At 36.0% G+C, this 23,738-nt stretch overlaps 1 protein-coding gene across 3 annotated transcripts in view; it reads left to right on the top strand.

Annotated features, from left to right (window-relative positions):
- The window catches only part of PIK3C2G (phosphatidylinositol-4-phosphate 3-kinase catalytic subunit type 2 gamma), a 403,925-nt gene that overhangs the window by 228,259 nt on the left and 151,928 nt on the right, over window positions 1-23,738 (top strand). For all 3 annotated transcript variants that reach the window (XM_012502330.2, XM_003265569.4, XM_004092097.3), the window contains 6 exons: window positions 5,213-5,393; window positions 8,220-8,327; window positions 12,833-12,925; window positions 14,380-14,509; window positions 19,316-19,452; window positions 21,324-21,493. In XM_012502330.2, coding sequence (XP_012357784.2) covers window positions 5,213-5,393; window positions 8,220-8,327; window positions 12,833-12,925; window positions 14,380-14,509; window positions 19,316-19,452; window positions 21,324-21,493 — 819 coding nt within the window. The remainder of the gene's footprint in view (window positions 1-5,212; window positions 5,394-8,219; window positions 8,328-12,832; window positions 12,926-14,379; window positions 14,510-19,315; window positions 19,453-21,323; window positions 21,494-23,738) is intronic.

Genomic DNA, 23,738 nt, shown 5'->3' with positions numbered 1-23,738 from the left:
CCTTTGTTTAGCCCTGTGTTATGTAAACCCTAAAAAAGTTTGCCTTTGCCCTGTTGCACTTAGTACTATAACATTTTTACTCAGAGAGCGTCTCCTATCAGATACTCAGACACTTGGCTAGACAAAGCAACAGATGGTACATAGGCCTATTCACACTTTTAAATGAGTCAAGAAGTATGTTAGTAGTAATAAAATAACAATAAAATTTTAGCAGTGGCACAGAATATACATGTCCAAATAAGCTGGATCAAATCATTCTTGGAATACCTTTTGGGACTTTTTATGATTCATGAAAAAAGACATGTTAATTACTTTTACAGTTTTTTGATCTGAAATATTATACTCAAATTGAGTATTCATCTAATTCACCAGACTTGGCTCCAGATGACTTTTGTTTATTTTCAGTAATTGATTTGCCCCAAAATATCCTCAGGGATACCCCGCGAGAATGTTTAAAAAATGTGCTTTCCATTCTAAAGGCAACTCAAACAAACAAGTGGAAAAAGAAAAGAAAAACAAAGAAAGTTGGCATATTCATTAGTTTTTACCATAGCAACAAAAAGCCCCACAGTTTCAGTGGCTTATGGCAACAAAGATTTATTTCTCATTCATGTAGGACTCAGGCTGCAGACTTGCTGTCGTCTTGCCTGGCTCCACCTGACTCTGTGCATCAATGCTCAGCTTGGCTCCACATTGTCTTCTCATTCCAAGACTAAAGGAACAGCCTCCTACTGGGACATGCTGTTCTCCAGGAAGAAGGCAGAGGCAAAATTAAACCAAACAGGAGGCCAAACCAAATCACAATAGCCCATTTAAAGCGTCTCCATGGACATGAGTATAGGTTGCATCCAGTCACATTCTGTTGACCAAAGCAAAGCACATGACCAACCTGACAAGGGATAAAGAAGTAAATTCTACCTACAGGAAGGTACCGGAAGTCACATGACAAAGAGTCTAGATGTATAATCTTCTACAGAGGAGAAAACGTGGAGCTGGGAACAATAATGAAATCTACCACACAGTGTGCGAACAGTGGGAACATCATGAATATGTAACATTCCAAAGAGATTACTTTGGAAATTATCAGAATGATTAGACTCATAAATTATGGTAGGGGTATAAACCAAGTCAGTTTCATGCCTTATGGGCTCCTCTCATATATTTAAGTGTTCTAAAAGTATACACAACATCTAGGGTATGGATTTAATCATTTTCTGAACTTGTTTCCTTTGTGAATAGTTTTATACTTGAGTTGTTACGAAGTAATTTATTGATAAACACATATTGCAGAACTGATTGGAATTTGCATATCTGCAGACGTGCCCCATATAATGCTCTTTATATGCAAAATTCAACAGTTAGTGCTGCTATTTCTGAAAGAGCAAATCAATATTCTAAAAACAGGCTAGTCAGAAAAAACAATTATCTTTGCAAGGATTGTATAACGTATCAAGTTCCTCAGTTGAGGAAAATACTAAATAAATCTCTTAGCCACTTAGAGGTAAAATAAGGTTGCTAATGCTAAATAGGCATGCTTTTCATTTCTTAGCCACACTATTAAAATCTTAAAATTAACAATTATATTTTAGTTATTGAATTGTATTATTTATTTGTCCCAGAGTTCTAAATACACTTGAAAAAGTCATATTCTGGAATCCACCTGTGCTCACTAAAAATCGGTCTCCTGATCCACGTACCTCAGCCCAAACAATGTAGCAAAATATACAAGATGAAATGGGAAGGGGAAGCCCTGGAGTGATCTGAAATCACTCATCTCTATTGTGTAGCTCAATTCTTTTCTGTTTTTGGATGTTGTTTCCTCTCTTGACCCACAGAAAATACACAAGTGAGTAAAATTCTAGGACAGTCCCTGAGATGTGCAATATCCTGCTGTTGAAAACTAAAATTAAGGCCTGGATTGAATGAGTTTATGAGGCAAAGAGGGCTGGGATGGTGTGATTACTCTGTTCTGTCCCGCTGGTAGACTGATGGAATATGAACTATTTGTACTTTTCCTGTGGCTCTAGCAAGTCCCTCATCATGTGACCAGAAGCAGCTACATGCATGAAGAAATGTAAAAAAGTTCTAATTTTCAAGAAAAATCTCCATTCTATGCTAGCTGAGGTTGGTGACTATCTCTGTATCTCTGAGTCCACTATAATTCACTTAACTTAAATACCTCCATGACATCCTATAAAAAATTTGCTCAGTCACCTGGATTATGTTCCTTTCCCTCTTCCTTACTGCCTACCACACTTAATACTGTCAAAATCTTCTTTAATCATCTAGATTTTATGCATTCATCCTCATTTTAATGTTGTCATAACTTACACTTTATAAAGCATTAAGGCATGTGTACAAAATAATACCAAATTGAATCACAGCTGGATATTGCAGACATTAGGGTAAACAGGTCTCTGGCATTTTAAGATTTACCTCACCGTTTGTACAAAATCACATTGCCTGCATCTTAAAAGCCCCGTCTTTTAATAGCAAGTCTTACTTGATACTTCTCAGTCCCTTGACCTTAAACTTTTTCTTTTTAAACATTTTTGGCATAAGCAATATTGCCTCTCCCAGGTTACGGCATCTTTTGAAAAGGATTTCTGTAAACCTTAAAAGAGAGTGGCCAGCTATTTTCTACAATCTCATAGACAGAGGCAATGGATAAAAACTACAATATTTAGGATTTACTGCTTCCTTATAGTGAAGGTCACTGACACAGAACTGAGTAACCTTCCACCCAAAACTTTGTAGTTTCAACCTTTTCCGTAGTTGTTTAAAGCTAAGGGGCATGTTAATTTCTCTTGTCATTTAAAGTGTCTGTGCCTGAAAATACAAGAATAGAATAATTGACCTCTCGTGTTCATCTCCAGCACTCTATGATTTCAATTCTGCAGTGTACAAAAACAAACTCTCTACACATCGAGTAAAAAGCCATGGATCTTGAACCAGATCTCACCAGGGGAACATGTAATCTTGGCAGGGATGCAAGGTTTGAATGAGGTATATTCTCCAAGGAAAATAATCACAACAGAATACACTGAGTTTTCTTAGCTTTTATGTTTTTTAGGATATAGTCACATGTTATCTCTGTGACTCTCCCCTGCTCGGTTTTATTTTGAGCAAGGAATCAAACTGAATTTTTCCTCCTTGAACCAGAGAGAAGCAAATACATTGCTCATGAGTGAACAAGTTCATTTCAATAGAATAAGGAATAAGAGTATTATACGTACAAATTAACTAAACAATTCTGACAGTCCCTATAACTCCAACCCTAAAATATATTATTTCTTTAATTATTTTGGTAAAAAATTGTTGATTTTGTCTGTGCAAAATAACTTTTCTTTTTATCATGTATGTAGCAGTTGGGTAGTTATAGAGTTATATTTATGTACTAGATCAGGTTAAAAATACTTAAAAAAAAAACAAGTAGCCCAATATTCAAAGTGTATGAAAGTGCTGACAAACATTGATATTCAATATAGAAATACTCCATCAATCAACTCCCTATTTCGATGAATCCCATGCAGACTATAAAATGGTACATTACCACTGTGCTCAAAGCACTGTGAGAATCTGAGCAGTACACAATTCCGCAAAAAACATCTTCAAGTTTTACATGTGCATGCCTGCATCTGCAGCTTTGCATTCACATGCATGCAACATGCATTTTCTTAGAGCTTCCAGGTAATTAATTATGCGGTCCATTTATTACTTGCTTGACATTTCAAAATCTCATCATAGGGATGAGTAGGAAAATTTTTCACTGCTACTCTTCTTAAAATGAAAAGAACCAAGTATCAATAGAGGATATTTTACCAGTGATACATCTTTAGTCCCTTGAGGTATTTGTGTGTGTGTGTGTGTGTGTGTGTGTGTGTGTGTGTGTGTGTGTGTGTAAATGCTTTCCAGAAGTAAATAAGAGCTATTATTTCACACAAAATTTTTATTTCCTTTGAGAAAATAAAAGAGGTACTAGAAGACAAGTTGCCTTCTAATAATGACAAAGGAACAGGCCCTTACCTTAAAAAACTGCAAACTCATTCAACTAATTTTTAACTTTAATGTGTAGCAACAGAAAATATTGAATAAAAATAATTTGTTTGTTAGAGTATCGCTAACAAAATATACTTTGAACAGAGATGCAAAATTAGGCATGCAGAATAAAACATATCTATATATTTAAAAATCTTTTTTTTAAGTATTTAGTTCTCAGAATTATCTTTTAGTTCCTTGAATGCTAATTATTTTTCAGAGAAGGCAAAAACTAAAGACCAGTTAAGATTAAAAGAATCAATTAGAAAGAAGTTAAGGTGCTAATAAATTAGTCTTTTTTAATTCTATTTCAGTGTTTTAAGGGTATAATAGAAAGTAAAATTGTCAAACATTTGTTGTTGCTCCATTATCTTGCAATGTTTTCTTACTTAGTCATGATTTATGCTTCCCATGTTCATGATAGGAGCAGACTTCCAAGCAGAGACAGAAGCTGACTTTGGAAGGCTATGAGATATGGATGAACTAATATTTTTGTGCTAAGCACTTTCAAATGCATTGCCTCATTCTGTGTTCTACATAGCTCTATAGAATGAAACTTATTACCTTATTCTAAGATAAATAAATAAAAACTCAGCCTAATTAAGTAATTTGTAAGTTTGAGAGCTGGGATTTGAGTCCAGATATGCCTGAAAACAAAAAACCATGCTCTTGCCTTTACAATACCTTCCTCCAGGTAGTCCAAGGGAGGTGCTGGGAAAAAGGCAGCACCTTTTGTGGTTTGTGACAGTGTGGGGATATTATCATTTGAAGGAAACAAGAAAAAGTTAGGCTTGATGTTTGAGTCACCATATAGTACAGTCACTTATAAAAACTATTTCTAAAGTTATTTGTGCATCTTTTAAGAAGTCAAAAGCATGTTCTTGAGAAAAGTGTGTGTTACAGAATTAAGAGGACTGGAAGGAGAAAAGATGTGTTGTGAATTGAAATGAAGAAAGGCAGATCTCTTATTGATTCTTCACTCTTGGAATCTCATTAACTATCAGATGGAACTTGATGCCTGTCAAGAATAAACAACATTTTCCCCATTCTAGGCTGTTAAACTGCCCAAAGCCACCAAATACAGATTAGTTTGAAATGCACTTATTGTTCTGGCTGGACGTGGTTAAAAAATTAGCTTTACATACAAGAATTTTTTTCTCTCTCTTTCCTTCAGGCTGCTAAAAAATGCAGAAAATGAAGCTTATTTTAAAAGCTGGTATCAGAAGCTACTAGCCGCTCTCCAATTCTGTGCAGGTAAAGCCTTGAGTGATGAATTTTCCAAGGAGCAGAAACTTATCAAAATTCTGGGAGATATTGGGGAAAAAGTCAAGTCTGCCAGTGACCATCAAAGACAGGTTTGTTGAAATATTAATCTTCAGGTAGTAATTTTTTTAACTTTGGTTTAAATTAAGTTTTAATTTCATTGCTTACAAAGCAAATTCCTTGACTACACTTAAATAGAAGATACTTAAATCAATTACTTTAGTCAAGTTTTTTTTTCCCCACCTACTGTTCTTAAGTTAATGATAATGTCTATCACCAGGACATGGTTTTTTGACCTAAATAGCCATGTGACACACGGAGAGAACCTGAAAAGACCAACTTATAGGCAGTTGGACTAAACAAGCCTGATAAACTAATCGTGTCAATATGGCGGCACAATTCAGACTCATCGAGAAATACATGAGGAGACGTTTTAGGGCACGTTTTTGTTGTTGCTCAGCAAAGGACATTTTTCACGCAACAAATAAGATGAATTAAACGAAATAAATCAATGGCCTTAAGAATAGTAATATTTTTTATACTAAGATCTATGGATACTAGTCAAAATATGTGCCTCTTTCTCAGTGTTTATAATAATGGACCTGGCTATTATTTTTCTTGGAAGAATATTTGCTCTTTTTAATTACCTGCATCACTAGTTCCCTATACTGATATACACCATTAAGTAGTTTCTCTCAAGCTCAACACTCTAGATGCAGGGAGAGAGGGGACATTCTTTCATTGTGTTAATAATGTTATTCAATAATAATTAACTACCTACTATAGACTAGGGGTTAAGGATAGAAAGATGGCCAAAACATGAGTTTTGTCCTCAAGGGAACTCAGTTTCTCTCCACTTATAATCTAAAATCAACAAGAATTTTCAACAAAATGATATAAAAATAGTAGTAGGCAAAGTGTCCCAGAATTCTTTCTCAGCCCAGGATTTTTCTTGCTGGAACTCACTTCATTTAGTAGAAGTGCCAGAAACTATGCTACTTCACCTTCCTGGGAGAAAATGGAAAATAAAAAAGCAAAAGTTTGGAATTTATTTTTAAATGGGAGATATATAGACTCCAGTACACAGAGGAGCCTTAAGGCATATAATAGGATAAGCAATGCAAAAAAAAGTTCTATGATTTTTTAAATGTTACTACAAGTTCATTAATTATTTTCTAATGGTAGACAAAAAGTTGATGGCAAGTTGAATAAATTGATTTAAAATTTACAGAAGTTTGTGTGAAGATTTGGTCTTTATCTCCTATGTTTTAAAATCCCTTACATGTTTAAGATGTATATTATAGTTAAATAATTCTGGCGCTTTTTTTGATCATTTGCTTCAAGTACCAGAGTGATATTGACATTATTCACTCAGGTAAATATATTTATCTTGCCTTGAGTGGCTGCTTTTGTGATAACATCTCTTCACACAGGAAAATAGGAAGAAGAAAAGGAAGAGGTAGGTGGAAGAGGCATTTATAATTTCTCACAATTTAAGAAATAATAATTTCTCACAATTTAAGTTCCTAATGGCTATTTTTCTACTTAAAAAAGCACTAATTAAGCATAACTATATGAACTGGGAAGAGATTTTACTTAAATGAAGGGAGCAGAGATTCCTCTCCATGATATCTGCCAGGCAAACCCAAGTATAGATGAGGCGAAGGAGAACAACACACACAGAGGGCAGTAACGCAGCTTTTGTCTCTCCACTTTGCTCTTCTGGATTCTGGGAGCTGTGGATTCTATTATTTGCCAATAGGCCAGGAGTAAAAGCTAAGAAACTCTTGAGAGCTGAGTGAACATTATTAATATGATATCCTTGTCTTCTGCATTGGGCTCAAAAAGTTTCTTTTTTAATTTTCAATTTTAAAATGCACACAAAAAAATTTTCTACCATAGTTACCTTGTGCTAGCAAATAGTAAGTCTTTCTAATTTACTCTTTCTAACTACTTTTTTGTATCCATTAACTATTCCCTCTACCCCCTGCCACACTGATGACCCTTCTCAGCCTCTAGTAACCATCCTCCTACTCTCGGTCTCCATTAGTTCAATTGTTTTAAATTTTAACTGTCACAGGTAAGTGAGAACATGTGATATTTGTCTTCCTGTGTCTGGCTTATTTCACATAACACAATGACCTCCAGTTCCATCCATGTTGTTGCAAATGACAGGATCTCATTCTTTTTTTATGGTTGGATAGTACTCCATCGTGTATATGTGAAAGTAGACTAAAAGAAGCTTTGTTTGTTTTGTGACGAATTGTAATTATTTCCTATCTCTTTTGTCACAGGATGCACAATTTAAAGGTGTTGTTTGTGATATCTGAGCTGCCATGAGTATAGTGGAGTGTTGGAGAGAGTAAATGTCAGAAATATACTCATCGATGTCCAGTAAACTATTTGTTCCTGCATATTACCATTTCTGACAGCATTATGCAATTGATTTTTGTCATTGTTGTTACTATTGTACGTAATTTTTTTTGTAAAATGCACTATACTATTGAGTGTAATTTTGAGAGTCACAAACTCAGATTTCAGAAAATTATCAGAAAAGGATCATGTTAATAATTACATAAAGCAGGGTTTGCAAATTTGCGGCCACGCAGGTCAAGTCCAACCCTTTTATGTTTTGTTTGAACCGTACAGTGCTCTGTTTGGTTTTTATTTTTAGTTGAATTTGAGGTCCTTTAGAAAGGGCATGCATACTTTAGTTTCCCATTTCTCCAACATGCACTATTGTCTTTAGCCCACTGTCTTCTCATGCCTGAATACATCACCTGCCTGACCCTAAAGTCATCCAAGTGTACAACACTGAATTCAAGAATTCATTTAATCAATAGGAGAAAATTGTAACTTGAAGGAAAAGTCAAGTTCTTAACATTTTCTTAAATCCTTTTTCTAATGATTTTTCACAGGAGGTACTGAAGAAAGAAATCGGCAGACTAGAAGAGTTCTTTCAAGATGTAAATAGTTGTCATCTTCCTCTGAACCCTGCCCAATGTATAAAAGGGATTGATCATGATGTAAGTCAACTTATTCCTCAGATCAATTTAACATTTCTGTTTTACATAGTTTAGTTCACTGTATATGTTTGAAATGGCAAAAAGAATTCATAAGTTGACACTGCAATTATTTTAAGGAAAAAGTAATTGAATCCATTTACATTGTGTTTTCACTTTGATACACTAAGACCAGTTGGGATCACATTGGCCTTATCATATGGTTTGTTTATTTGGAAAAAAACTATCCATCAGTTCAGTGAAAAAAAAAAAAGAGTAACATAGAGGAACATATCACTGGGTTAATTTCTTGACTCATTAAAAATGATTTATTTGGTGACCCCATGAAGGCTGGGTATAATTTCACGGTTTATTTAGACTTTGTGCATAACCATACCTAGTACACGAACATTAATCATTAGCTACAACATTTCTATTTTGATTCAATTTAAAATTTATTGATTCTAATATGTCAGTGTGTCATATACTTTGTGATTTTACTCACGCCTGGAAAGCCCATCTTGGCATTGTCAGACTCACAACTTCCTAAGCCTTCTACTCCTAATCCTCTGTCATATGGGTACCTCTTCAGTCACCCTTCTCTGACTTAGAATCATTCTTTCTCCCTTGTTCCTGATAAGCTTTATTATCTTCCTTCTCAAAAGCCCAAGAGTACAAAGACATTAACAGAGAAAATTATGGTTATGTTAGATTTAAAAGTGAAGAGGTTAAGCTATCATGCATGGCCAATAAATGTTACTTAACTAAAGTTGTAAGACAGTCAAGAAAACAAACCCAATAATTAGTTGAAAAATTAGATCATTATTACTGTGAATGTAAAATGTTTTGCTAAAAACTTGATGCCATCATATTTATCACTTTGCCACAAGTAAGACTCCCTGCAAATTTTTTGGTATGCTTCATAATTATATTGTGAAACATAACAAAATAAGTCTTCGAATTCCTTAAACTGAGATATGTCTGTCTGGGCTGAAATCTAAATCATTACTAATTTTCAAAAAATTCCCCAACTTTTTCATCATCAGTAGTATTCTTGACTAACGCTGAGCACATGTAGGAACTCAGCATTTCAAAGACACTGTACCTTAATGTAGAAAGAACAACAGGGATCACTGAGTCCATGTGTTTTTTGTTTGTTTGTTTGTTTGTTTGTTTTTGCTTTTGCTTTATTGGCTTGTTGTTTTAAAGGAGAAGAGTGTTTTTGTTTTTGTTTTTTTTACACTTAAAATTACATATAAGTTTGGCATGTGCAGGTGCACCGGCTGGGCCAGGGGTCAGCTGCCCAGAAGTCACCACCCCTAGTGCTGCAGGTGGGACCACACTCCTTCCCTACAGCACCCTACGGTTAGCAGTACTTTTCCTGCAGAAGCTGTCCCAAGTAGAGGCACCGCCTGGTTCCATTTGCTCTGGCTAGCTATGCCTGGTACAGGGTTGGGCACCTATGGGTACAACAATGAACAGAACAGACATGGCCAGGTGACACCATCTTGGGAAACATTTTAATCTATCCTCCAGTCCCATTGAACAAAGAAGTGAGAAACCTTACAGTTGAAATGAGTATGGAAAAGCTCTCTGTTTCAACAGAAACCTTATCAACTACTGGAGAATCCACACTGGGGAGAATCCTTATAAGCATGATGAATATGGCAAGGTAATGTCTTAAGTAATAAGTAAATGTCTTATTTGACATCAGAGCCTACACACTGAGGGTCATATAAAAAACTTATTTAAATGGAAGCAGTTTGGAGAAACCATCTATGAGAGCTCTTAATTTGTTGACTATGAGAAAATTCATACCTTTTGAATGCAGTGTGACAAGGCATTTGGTCTGAGTAAATGTCTTATTCTGTGTCAGAGAGTTCACACATGCCAAAAGCCCTATAAATATAAGCATGGAAATGTGTAGTCAAAACTCACGCCTCATTATACACCAGAGAATTCACACTGTTAAGAAACCCTACAAATATAATGGGTATGGGAAGATATTCAGTTATAGTGCCAGTCTTGTGGTACATCAGACAACCCATTGTGGGGAGAAATCTTATAAATGCAATGATAGTGTGAAAGCTGTTATATGATTGTGTGAGCCATTATAGTTCACAAGTGATCGTGCACCAGAGAGTTCACACTGGAAAGGAGCCCTGTGAATGCAGTGAGCATGGGAAAGCCTTTAATCAGCATTCTGTCACTATCAGTCAACTATACTGGGGAGAAGCACTCAGGTCTGGCTCAATTCGTTTCTTAAAGCATGGCTCTCGAAGGCAAAGAGCAAGGGGCTCAGGTCTGAGCTAAACTGTCTTTATAAGACAAATTCTCAACCTTTGCCTCCCACCCCTACCCACAAACCATTAATCACAATGAACCATTCCCTATTTCCTTTTAAATCACTAAAGGATGGACCAACTGGGAGAGTGGGAGGAACTGAATGCAATTCTTCCCCATTACTTAGGGAAAACAAGGACCAGGTATTTCATTTACTTACTGGTTTCTTTTTCAACTAATTTTTAGATCTCTGTCATTAATGTGTGCTTCTCAAGGACAGAGACCCTATCTTCCTTTCTTCCAGCTTTTCTATCTTATTATAACATCTCCATAAAATCCTCCTCTAAGACTCTGATTAATTCTTCCATCTATGGGCATTCCAATCTACTTTACAGCTATCACTCGAATCTAATATCTTATCATTTGCCTTTTTCTATCTAGAAAACCCTTGCTTCTGCCTATTTGCTAATCTATGTCCCTCACAATCTTCAAGATCTAGTTAACCTCTGAAAATTTTTTTCTTAAAATGTGGCTTCATTCAATGGTGATAAACTATCTTGTGAATTATTTTCAACTTAATGTGTGTGTGTGTGTGTGTGTGTGTATACAACCAAAACATGAGGCTTTGTGAGGGTAGATATAGTGTTTCCTTTCTTAGCATATAATGTGCATACTAGTTGTTGAATACATGTTTTTGACAATCACTCAAATATATACTGCACATGAAAACCAAGATGTGAAACAATAAAAGCAGAATGTCTCTGGGTGGTAGTTAAAAAGATAGGCTAAGCCTTGCCTTCGGCCTCCCTGAACTTGGGATAAATCAAAGAGATTCCCCACATAGTCAATGAACAGAATTTAAAAACCACTGATCTACACTCATTTCTTGCCTCATACAGAATTTGCTAATTGAATACCATGATATATGGTCATGTGATCCCTAATTAGCTGACTTTTGCAACGGAATTTCATTGTTTAACAAGCATCCTCACCCACAAAACTATAAAACATCTATTTTTGTTTCTAGATAAAATATCTACATTTAGCTATACAATATCTATTTCTTAACTGACCTATCAACCCAAATCTAACCCAATTTCTAACTAAACAAACACAAACCCTTGCTTACTGAATCAATTCGATTTTTCAAATTGAAAATAGAAAATATCTATTTTCCATCTCTTAAACTCTTGCTTATGATTCAGTAAGCAAGGGTTTGTGTTTAGTTAACATATTGGGTTAGATTTGTGTTGATAGGTCCGTTAAGAAATAGATATTTTCTCTCAACTTCTAATTTCAGACTTCTTGCAGATAACGTTGTTCAAGCTGATCTTTCAACATGCATTGATATCATATTTTACTAGGTTGATAAATTGAAAGCATCGAGTCTTTTTCCTTTCTTTATATTGAGTTAAGTCTTCAATGCCATCATGAACTCTCGAGTAGCCTAAAGACATACACCTTTTCAATGCTTAATTGTAAGAAAATAAGAGGAAAACAGGCAACAAGGAAAGTAGAGTGAAAAGTAGTCAACATCACAAAGCTGAAAATGCAAATGGAAGGTGTAATTACAGGAAATGAGAAGACAAAATATATGTTGTACTGCTATTTATAAAAACAAGAAAATGTTCATTAACCAAAAGATAAAGAAAAATGTAAGGATTTTTCAAAGTACCTGATTAGTGTCAGGCACTGTAAAAGGTATTTTATATCCATTAGTTCATGAATCGATCAGAAAGATGTATGAGGGAGAGGTTACTTTCTCCACTTTACAGCAAATTAGTTATAAAGCTTAGATTTGAACTCAAGTCTTTCTTAACTTTCTATCTATTTTTCCTTAAAGTATTCTGCAAGGTAGAAATAATGGAAAGGAAATAAAGTTTTTAAAATAAAATTTTAACTTTTATCTACTAACCAGCTAGAATAAGCCAATATTCATACACTGCTTAGTTCATTTAAACCTCAAACATATCACTACTGTTCATTGAGGGAAAAACGTGGTTGAAGATTTGTAATCTGTCAAAAAGCTGGCTTCTTGGTTTCAATGTAAAGGCTCCAGTTGATAGACTAAACTTTTAAAAATTTGTATGTTTCTGTGTTCCCAAGTATAAAAATTATTCATATGTGTTACATTTGTTCATACAACAAAGTCTGCAAGGGGCTATGATTTTGGGGAAAAGGTTTACTTTTTGGGGTTGGGGGTTGACTTATTTGCTCACTAGTTTTCCCTTTTTCTTTTCCTATAGGCATGTTCATATTTTACATCTAATGCTTTGCCATTGAAGATTACTTTCATCAATGCTAATCCGATGGGCAAAAATATCAGCATTATTTTTAAGGTATGGTAGCACTCTTAAAACATGAATTGATTCCATACACAGAACTATCGATTTATTACTCACAAAAAAAAATTGTTGTAGCTATTTTCCTCCAGCAACAACACATAGGTTTTTCAGCAATTTTAGAGTCTGCCTTTTTACAGGATTATATATAGTATGTGCCAAACTCCAATTGGCAATAAATCAAACATTACTGACTGAAAGCCAGGGAGACTTCAGTGCAAAACCTAAGAGGATATATTTCAGTAAATGAAGTGATATGATTGCTTTTAAGGGGCAGAGAAAGTTGAATGTGAGGAAGTTTTATTTTCGTCTAGATACTAAATTGGGATCAAAATTAACTGGAACTGAAATGACATAAGTTAATTTAACATTAAATTCTTGCCTGCTAGCACTTGTTGATTTTAGTAATTTGAGTTATTTTTTTAATAAAAAAGTAAATATGGGTCATTTCAGTCTTCGTCACTAATCCCACTGGAAAAACAGAGAAAAGGTAGTAACAGGTTTACAAGCACGTAGGAGAGAAGGAACAGAGAAAGAGATAAGGGTAAAAAGCAAGAATATGCCCGTCTTCCAGTTTATTTGGCCAATTATTCAGCCAAGCTCATGCAACAAGGTCTCAGAGTGAATTTTTGGTGAATTCTCACTGTCTATTTTGGAGGATAATGAGTAGTGTGCCCACACTTTTGCTTTGTCATGTCACCTCAAGAATTAGTGGTCCCACAATGCTGTACTTTTGATGAAGGGGAAAAAAGAAAACATAAAATTTTATCTTGGCAGGATTTTCCATGTATAATTTAGAAAGTGTTTTCAAAACGAAAATTCTTATTTGTTTAAAAGGATAGAACTATCCTTCCCCTTTGGACATATGCAATCTCCTTAACCAATACATGACTATCACCACTTTATCATTTCTTATTATTATCAAAAATTATTTTCTCTGAAAACCTTTTATCTTCAAAATAATTTGAGAAATCACCAATTTAAAGTCTAATCAATCATATGGATGCTATTTATACTCCTAGTCAAGAAGCTCTTGGTATTCTAACTGCATATCGGTGCATAAATTTATGACATACCAAATAATGTTTCACTTAGAAAGAGATCTCTCTTGGCTAAGTTTGAAATTTGAATAAACATTTATCCAGCCTGTCTTTGCCAGACTTTGAATCTGAGAAATCGCACGTGGATAATAAATTGAAAATTATTATCAAGGAACATTCCAAGCAGCACCTCTAATTTGATGGTTGAAGCTTCTGTAATTATTTAAAGGGAAGTTCTCATTTTAAAAAAATTTTTATCAGAAGCACAAGGTACTTTTAGTGCTAACAAAACCATTAAAACCACTCTAAGGCTAGAAATGTATCCAAGGAGAAAAGTGACATGTACTGTATTTGACTGCTTTTAATGGAATTCAAGGAAAAACCCAGGGTCTATAATTTTGTTTTTAACAGGCTGGAGATGATCTTCGTCAGGATATGCTTGTTCTGCAGATTATTCAAGTGATGGACAATATTTGGCTGCAGGAAGGCTTGGATATGCAAATGATCATTTATAGATGTCTATCCACAGGAAAAGACCAAGGTCAGTATAGATTAGAAAGTGCGCTGGCTCACATTATTTATTTCACACATCCACTAGTAATAGGCTACAAAACTTTCTCTGGCTTTCGTTTTAAACTACAAGTTTGAAAATCCAAAGAACTATATAGACACATTCTTCTTTTTTTAAAAGAATTATTTTCAAAAATGATAAGCCAACAGAATTTATATAAAACAGAATATGCCTTTAGGTATTAATTAGGACCTTCACATTACAAATGTTAACTGTGATTTTATTTTATGTGTCTTTAAGAGTTAGTTTCATTAATAACTTAGTTATTTCTCTCAATTTCTAATATAAAGCCTACTCATTTTTAAAAGAATACAATTGTTACTTATTAACACAAAATCTACACATTTACAAGTCCTGAAAGGAGTTCTGGAAATTCTAAACACATTATAAACCTTAATTTAATTTCTAAAAGACTTTTGAGTAGATAAAATATCAACAGTCAATGCTGGCCACACATGTAAATATTGAACATATGTCAGCATTTCTTTTCCTTTATAAAAACCGAGAAATCAATATGAAAATATAATTATACTTATGCACAATTTCATTGAAAATAATGTCAATAGACCACCCAAATTATTACTAAAAAATCAGAGGTAGAATTGCACTTAATTACAATAATGCCAAATTAAAGAGACAACAATATCTAAGATAACTTATAAATGTTTTTACATATAACCATTGCCACTTAGCATTTTATTAAAATAATTGGTATGAATTATAGCAGATACATGTGCATAAACAAAGAGATGAAATCACAGAACTGGAGAGGGGATCTAGACCATGTAGTCATTTTTTTTTTTTTTAATTCAAGCAGAGCTACAATTTAAACCTGTCATCACAAGAGAACTGTCATGCCATGGATCCTCACTGCCTGAGGTCCCATCAGCAGGCCCAATACTCCAGTCAACACTTGAGATTTTAGATACTAAGTATGAAAACACCTCGAAATTCACTCACCACTTAATACCTTACAATGACTGCATTACAAGTCACACCAGCCAATTGATTTGATTCTGATAACAGGGCTCCTACTTCCATGCCAAGTGTCCCACTCTAAATACTTTCTAAATCTCTAGTTCCTACAACAGTCATTTATCCTTGCTGCCATGAGATTGTTATTCCTTGCATCTTACCCTACTTTTTCTCACATAAGTGACCTAATGCTTTCCTGTCCTAAAATGCTGAAATAGAATAATGCTACATAATCCAAGATGAGATCTTTGCTGTTACATGAATCACCTTTTCTCCAGATATTGAATAAATTACCGATCCCAGTGGAATTTTTAAATTTCATCTCATTTCTATTTATAATCATAGAATGTAATCAAGGCTGGATCTTTTAGTTAATAAAATAATTCCACAGAAATAACTATAGACTTATCCAAAGTTGCAGATGTCGCAAGACAAAAGTTATTTTTCTTCTCTGTCTACCAACAACAACCTTCAATAGCTGTAAGATTTCAAAGGGCATTATACTGACAAAATAATTCTTCAAGAAAAATAGAGATCATTAAAACAAATGTCATTTTTAGAAGATTAGGTTGCATTTTTAATCAGGTTCCAAGGCTTATTGAATACCTACTTTTCTCAATAAATGTCACAACGTGAGATGGGAAATGCATGCTAAAATAAGCTAAATAGAGTTGTGCCCATGAGGAGAGTAAACTCCAGTTTCCATGAAGTTTCCATGACTTTATCAACATTATTGTTGAGTGTCATTCTCATGGTCACTTTGTATGTAATGTCCTAGGAGTTCTGAGAGAAATTTTCAGGGCAAATAAAAATTCTTCAGGATTTATTTTATTATTGGTCCTCCAACTTTGATGAACATAAAAATTACATAGGGGGATGGAAAGAGTAGATACAACCTACCCCCAACCCAAGTGCACTAAATCAGACTTCCCTGGAGGTGGAGGAGAGGCTCAAAGTTTGATTGCAAAAAGCTGCTCAGGTGTTTCTTATGCACCCTTGCCTGAAAGACACCACCTCATATAACACCACCTTGAGTAATTTTATCCCTAAGAGCCTTGCTACTTAAAGCGTGAACCGCAGACCCACAGCACTATCACCTAGGAACTTGTTAGAAATGCAGAATCTCAGGCCGCACCCCGCCATACTCAATTAGAACACTTTAACAAAATCCCCAAACGTATTAGTGCGTTTTCACACTGCTATAAATAAATACCTGTGAGAGGTGACAGCCTGCTGGTAGTCCTCACAGCCCTCGCTCGCCCTCGGCGTCTCCTCTGCCTGGGCTCCCACTTTGGCGGCACTTGAGGAGCCCTTCAGCCCGCCGCTGCTGTGTGGGAGCCCCTTTCTCCGCTGGCCAAGGCCGGAGCCGGCTCCCTCAGCTTGCGGCGAGGTGTGGAGGGAGAGGCGCGGGCGGGAACCCGGCTGCGCGCGGCGCTTGCGGGCCAGCTGGAGTTCCAGGTGGGTGTGGGCTGGGCGGCCCCGCACTCGGAGCGACCAGCCGGCCCTTCCGGCCGCCGGCAATGAGGGGCTTAGCACCTGGGCCAGCGGCGGTGGAGGGTGTGCTGGGTCCCCCAGCAGTGCCGGCCCACCAGCGCTGCACTGGATTTCTCGCCGGACCTTAGCTGCCTTCCCGCGGGGCAGGGCTCAGGACCTACAGCCCACCATGCCTGAGACCAAGAACCCACCAATTCCAGACACACCTGGACTGGGTAATTAATAAAGGAAAGAGGTTAAATGGCTCACAGTTCCGCATGGCTGGGGAGCCCTCAGGAAACTTACATTCATGGAGAAAGGTGAAGCGGAAGCAAGGGCTTTTTTCACAAGGTGGCAGGAAAAAAAGGGGGCGAATGGGGAACTGCTAAACATTAATAAAACCATCAAATCTTGTGAGAACTCACTATCATGAGAACAGCATGGGGGAAAACTGCCCCCACGATCTGATCACCTCCCACCAGGTCCCTCCCTCCACACATGGGGATTATGGGGATTATAATTTGAGATGAGATTTGACTGGGGACACAGAACTAAACCATACCACACAGTTATTTGTTGCATTAAAATTTGAGAAATGCTGCATTAGAGGACTATAAGAATGAAACCACACATATTACTCTATGTACACAGAATTATGTTGGAAGAATTTGAATAGTGTATGATATATACTAGCTTAAAATGTATAAAATGTAATTTATGATTTCAATTAATGAGCAGAATTTAGCCACCATGATTGCTATAAATTAGGTACAAGGTTTTCTGGATAGTCAGCAATTCAAGGCCTGTGATCAGTGGCTTGGGATTTAGCAAGCATTAACTCCCTAGATCAATGTAGTTGGAAAAGCAATTGACATTGCTGCAGTAAAGTATCCAAAAAGGTGCAATCATCTAAGTCCTAATTTTGGGCATGGTCAAAGGTAAGATGGCATTGAAACACTCAGCAACCATGTAGAAAGTGACTTCCTTCAGGAAGTATTAAATAGAGGAACTGGAAAAATGAGGAGGGAAATTTTCAGGATTAAAAAGCATCACCTACTGACATTAAATGTTTTAAATCTGCTATCTCCCTTAACACACATGAGAAAACCTGGGCAATAGCTGAATACTATTAGGAGAGAAGGGAGAAGTGTCATGATACTATGGATATTCCCAGGACCTGTCTCTGGGATGTGAAGTTTCCTTCTGATCCACAAATGTAGGTGCCCAATGATCACAACAGGACTATCAGATGTTAAGAGAAATTAAGGCTGCAAACTAGCTACACCTGACCAAATTCAGCACAGCTGAGTCTTTTGTTTATCACCACCATAATCTACTTTAATGTTGTTTAATTTGAATGCTTTTCAGGTAGATCATTAAGTGATCAATTTAAAAAACTCAACCATCTCTCTGTTCATATGGTTATATTTGTGTTCCTGGTCTCTCTGGGAATTTGAGTTTGCAACTCTTGCAATTGTCGAGACTATGGAAATCATAAACTCTAGACTTTAATTTATTTTAATGACTTTATTTATAATACTGTACTTTGTGGGTGGTTTTGTAGCCATTATCCCTGAGAGAGCTTGAGGTACTGGATCTAAATTGCTGTTCTGTACAGTATAAAAATCAGAAGGTTTGCAAATATTTACATTCCAATAACCTTACGAGCACAATAAAAAAAAGCCTTGATGGATATATGGCCAGCGGAGCAAAGTTCCTATTTAAGTTCAATCAGTATATGCTCCCTTTAAAAAAAAAAATTACTATTGTAGTTTCTCTTTAATGTTGACTGAGAAGGAGGGAGCAGGTGGCTCTCTAGATGTTCACTGCTGAGTTATTCTGTTCACTCCCAGAAATGTAACATTCAACTGTGAAGCTTTTTTTAACCTGAACATTGATTTTTATAATACATATGCAATGTTTGTTATGGAGAGTGTATTTGGCTCCCTTAAACTGTAAATATGTTTGTTATCCAAGCTTAAATGTCCTCCCTTAAACTGTAAATGAGTGCACCAGCCATGTGATAATTAATTCACTACTCAGTGGGGTCTCTGTTCATCATCAAGATTGGCTTGCTACCATAGCTCTAGAAAAAATATTAATGCTGCCTCTGATAAATCCGATCCAAACACAAGTAGCCGCATTGTTCTCCACGATTTTGGGAAGAATTGGAAAGAGACGCATCTAGATAAGCCTCCTCCAGAAAAGAAGATTTGAAAAGGAAAGGGGTAGTCCAGTACTGCTGGAAGCTATTGTTGTTATATTTCCTGAGGCTCCCTCATCCTGTGATGAAGGAATTGTCTCTGTAATCTTTTTTCTCTCTACCAGGATTGGTGCAGATGGTACCTGATGCTGTGACCCTAGCAAAGATTCATCGCCATTCTGGACTGATAGGACCATTGAAAGAAAATACAATTAAAAAGTGGTTCAGTCAGCACAACCACTTAAAGGCAGATTATGAAAAGGTTTGTTCTGCTGCAGATCATTTTAAATAATGTACTTAAATAAGAATATGCTCTGGTTCATTAGAGATTCTGATTTGTAGAAAAGTAAATTAAGTGCACTTTGAGTTCTAATTCAATCATCAGCCCAGTAACAATGACCCAGTTTAAATGATGTATTAAATACATAAAGTTTCTGTATTTTATTTAGTTTCTGGATGAAATTCCTGATTATCAATAAAGATTTTTTTTTGCTCAGCTGCCATCCTGACATCAATCTTACCCCAGAAACAATACCCCTTGAAATTACCTCCTTTAAGTAATCTCCAATTTCTATAAATATCCCTTCTTTTCTGTGCAATACATTTCTTCTGCCATTCTCTACTTTTTCGTCTCCCATTTTCTTAATGGTTTGCAAAATGCAAAATAGAGTTTATGTATGTCATAATTTTACCAAATGTACTGTTTTATTTGACTGCAAACATTTTTCTCAACGTTTACTTCATTCTGGTATTTGGCTTGCAGTGTACGGTTGTGCAGGTTCTGCCCTATATTAGGGATCTTGGCTAAGGAGATGAGTGTGGCCAGAACCAGGCCTTGTTCCACTTGCCAAGCTATTATCTAGTACAGCTGGGTCCACCCAGAGGAAGGAGCACCTAAATGCTAATTCATGCAAAAATGCACCATTAGATTTGCTTGGTACTATCCTGTGCACTGAAATCCCCTTATTTTGAGAAATTCCTCGGACCTGGGTTAACTGGGATGATTGGTCACCCTACCTATGATAAAAAGGCCATGATAAAAAAAAGACCCCAGAGTTCATCTATTCCACACTTCCATAACATTGCGTTGGAGCAAAATACAAGCTTTACAGGCCAAATAATAAATAATTAGATAAAATTACCTTGAAGTCTACTTTTTAGCTATTCCCAAAATTATAACTTCAGTTTTGCATTAATCCTTGTGGTTACGTTGTTTCCAAATACATCGCTCTTCACAACCACCATATGAAGGACATATTTTATTATTTTCACTTTCTAAGCGAAGAATATTTGGATTGACAAATTAAGTGACTTGCTTAGGCATGTGGGAGACCTAGAACTAAGGCACCCTAGCATGCAGCTTGGTGACCCAGCCTTCAGTGCATCAAGGCAGCCCCTCCATGCTAGGAGACCCATAACCTTGTCCCAACCAGTCACTCATGGTTACACCACCAAGTTGATGAAATGATGTATACCCAGGAGACCATTCTGGACACAAAGTATATTTTTGGAAAGAAATGTCTGTTCATTAGAGAAACATAAGCACAAATTGACTTAATGATAATCTTCCACCCACACAGGCATTCACTGATATATATGTACTATAACAAACAGCTTTAGACATCAACTACATTGATGACCTATTTGTAAAAATACACATAAAATGTTACAGATTTCTCAGTATAGCTTTCTCTGTATTCTAAAATTTCAAATATTCAACCATTGATATTTTAAAATTTCTCTGGGAATAGGCAATATTGGGCCGTATTGTTCCTCCTTTTACTTTGAAAAAAAAATCATTCAATATTGTATATTTGAGGTATCAAAAAATCACACTAGGAAACCTCTCTAGTGAACCAATGAAAATTAGCTCCATCCGAATGAAGGAGATATTTTCCGCAGTTTCAGTGAAAACATTCATCTATTAGGCTAAAGAACAATTGTTTTATATTCTTCTGTAGCAGATCAAGAATCAGCTGCTTAACTGTACCCTTCTGTCCACTGAGATGTAGAAATTTTTCCTGATTATGTAATTTTGCTTCTTATCATTTACTTTTTATGATTACCTCTGATGCTAATGCATTTGCTCATTTTTTGTTGTTATTTTCGTATGATTGTTTTTCAATGAATTAGGCCTTGAGGAACTTTTTCTACTCCTGTGCTGGCTGGTGTGTGGTAACATTCATCCTGGGAGTATGTGACCGTCACAATGATAATATTATGCTGACAAAGTCGGGCCACATGTTTCATATTGACTTTGGAAAATTCTTAGGTCATGCACAAACATTTGGAGGGATAAAAAGGTCAGTGCACAAATGTTTATTACAGTAATTAAGCAATGTCCTAAGCAATATGTATAACATGGAATTGCATAGAAGCCCTGCTGATGACTTGCTCCCATCTCTCAAATCCCCCAAGGTAATGTAAACATGATAATATATCTAATAAGATTGAAGAAAAGTTTTAAAGTAGATTTTTAATGCAACAAATTTGATTTCCTCAAATTGGTAGTAGACTAAACTGGTCTTCCCCCATGAGAAGCAGCTAATCCTGTTTTAGTCTGAATCGTTTGAAATAATATTTTATGTTTCCTTATGAACCTTGAATGGACAATGAGGTATGAATTGATGATCTCAAAACATCTGATATATTGCTCATAGCAAATCATCACTGGTCTACACATACTAATACTAGCTTACTTCCCACACTGAACTAGCCTTACATCATTCCACAGATATTTAGGGAATACCTACTATTCAAGGATACAACAGTAAACAAGACAGACACAAACCCTGATCTCTTTCTAGTAGGGGTGACAGACATTAAACAAGTTTACAAGCTAAGAAATGACACGAGAAAATGAGAAGTTATTTTAGAAAACTAAGGCAGAGAAATGGAATAGAAAGTAACTGGAGTGGGGATACTATTTTAAAGAGGCATCTCGGAAGACATGACAAAGAGCTGTATCCGTATGACCACCTCATGGAGATCCATGAGAAGAGTATTCCAGGAAGAAAGAACAGCACATATAATAGCAGCGAGCACAGAAATGAGCATGGCATGTTCCAGTGAAAGAAGACCTGGAGTCCGGAGATGGGATGGAGAGGGGCAGGCAGTAGGAGGTAAGGGTGAAGAGTTTGGTGGAGGCCCAATCAGGTAGGGCACAGAGGGCATATAGAGTGTGGCTTTTATTTTTTAAGTTCAGGAGAAACTTTTCGATTATCATGGTTTTCAAAAGCTTTCCTTGATACCTTGTTTAATGGAGACCAGTGAAGAGACTACTGCAATAAAGTGAGACCAGTAAAAGTAGAAGTAGTAAAAACCGACAGATTCAGAATATATTTTGAAGACAGAGCCACAGGATCTGCTAATTGGACTTTGGCTGTGATTAATGAACTGGAGGAGGGGCACAGAAGGTCAGAGAAGAAAAGAAAACATTCAAGGATGATGCCTAGATTGTTTTATCTTAGAAATGACTGAATAATTATATTATTTACTGAAATAAGGAATACTGATAGATGAATAGGTTTTGTTTCTTTTTATTTAAGCCGGAAGTAAGGAAATCAGAGGTTGAACACTAAAAATCTTTAAAAATATATTTCATATGAAGGTAGAAATAGGATCAAGCCATTCCAAAGACTAATTAGTCACTTTTGCCTGAGAACAGCCCTTCAATATAAGAAATAATAATATTTCTTACAAGATAATGTGATCGAATTTATACCAGATGGCCATAACCTGGCATTAAAATGCCAGCATAAACTACATGATATATACAAATGGATTATTTTACTTTTTGTTACTTTCAATATATTGCTTTCTTTAATACATAGCCTCGAAAAATTCACCACATATTCGTTCACTTCTTTTTCTTTTTCTTTTTTTTTTTTTTTTTTTGAGATGGAGTCTCTGTCACCCAGGCTAGAATGCAGTGGCACAATCTTGGCTGACTGCAACCTCTACCTCCTAGGTTCAAGCGATTCTCCTGCCTCAGCCTCCTAAGTAGCTAGGACTACAGGAGTGTGCCACCACGCCTGGCTAATTTTTGTATTTTTAGTAGAGATGGGGTTTCACCATGTTGGCCAGGCTGGTCTCGAACTCCTGGCCTCAAGTGATCTCCTGCCTCGGCCTCCCAAAGTGCGGGGATTAGAGGCGTGAGCCACCGTGCCTGGCCTTCATTCACTTCTTAAATGTCCACTGGGAATGGTCTGTGTGCCAAGGACTGTGGTAAACATTGGAGATACAAAGATAATTAATATGCATTTACCATGAAATTTAGGGATACTCTTTCAAGTACTGCGAATACAGACACATAAATGATTATTATAAAATGTTATAAGAGCAGAGATAGAGAAATGTACAGACCATGAGAACGTCATAGAGGAGGGATACCTAGCTTATGAGGGACAAATGTCAATTAACAGTGTGTATATAAAATTTATTCATGTAACAGTTTTTTCCTGAACTCTACCTTTTTCTAAAAATTCAAAGATTCAGTTTGGACATCTTTTTTTTAAATTTTGATGTATTGTACACTGGCAATTTGGG

This window comes from Nomascus leucogenys, chromosome 23 (genome assembly GCF_006542625.1).
Source record: "Nomascus leucogenys isolate Asia chromosome 23, Asia_NLE_v1, whole genome shotgun sequence".
Classification (NCBI taxonomy): Eukaryota; Metazoa; Chordata; class Mammalia; order Primates; family Hylobatidae; genus Nomascus; species Nomascus leucogenys.
Note: the sequence above shows the minus strand (reverse complement) of the source record. Positions and strands in the feature narration are given on the sequence as shown.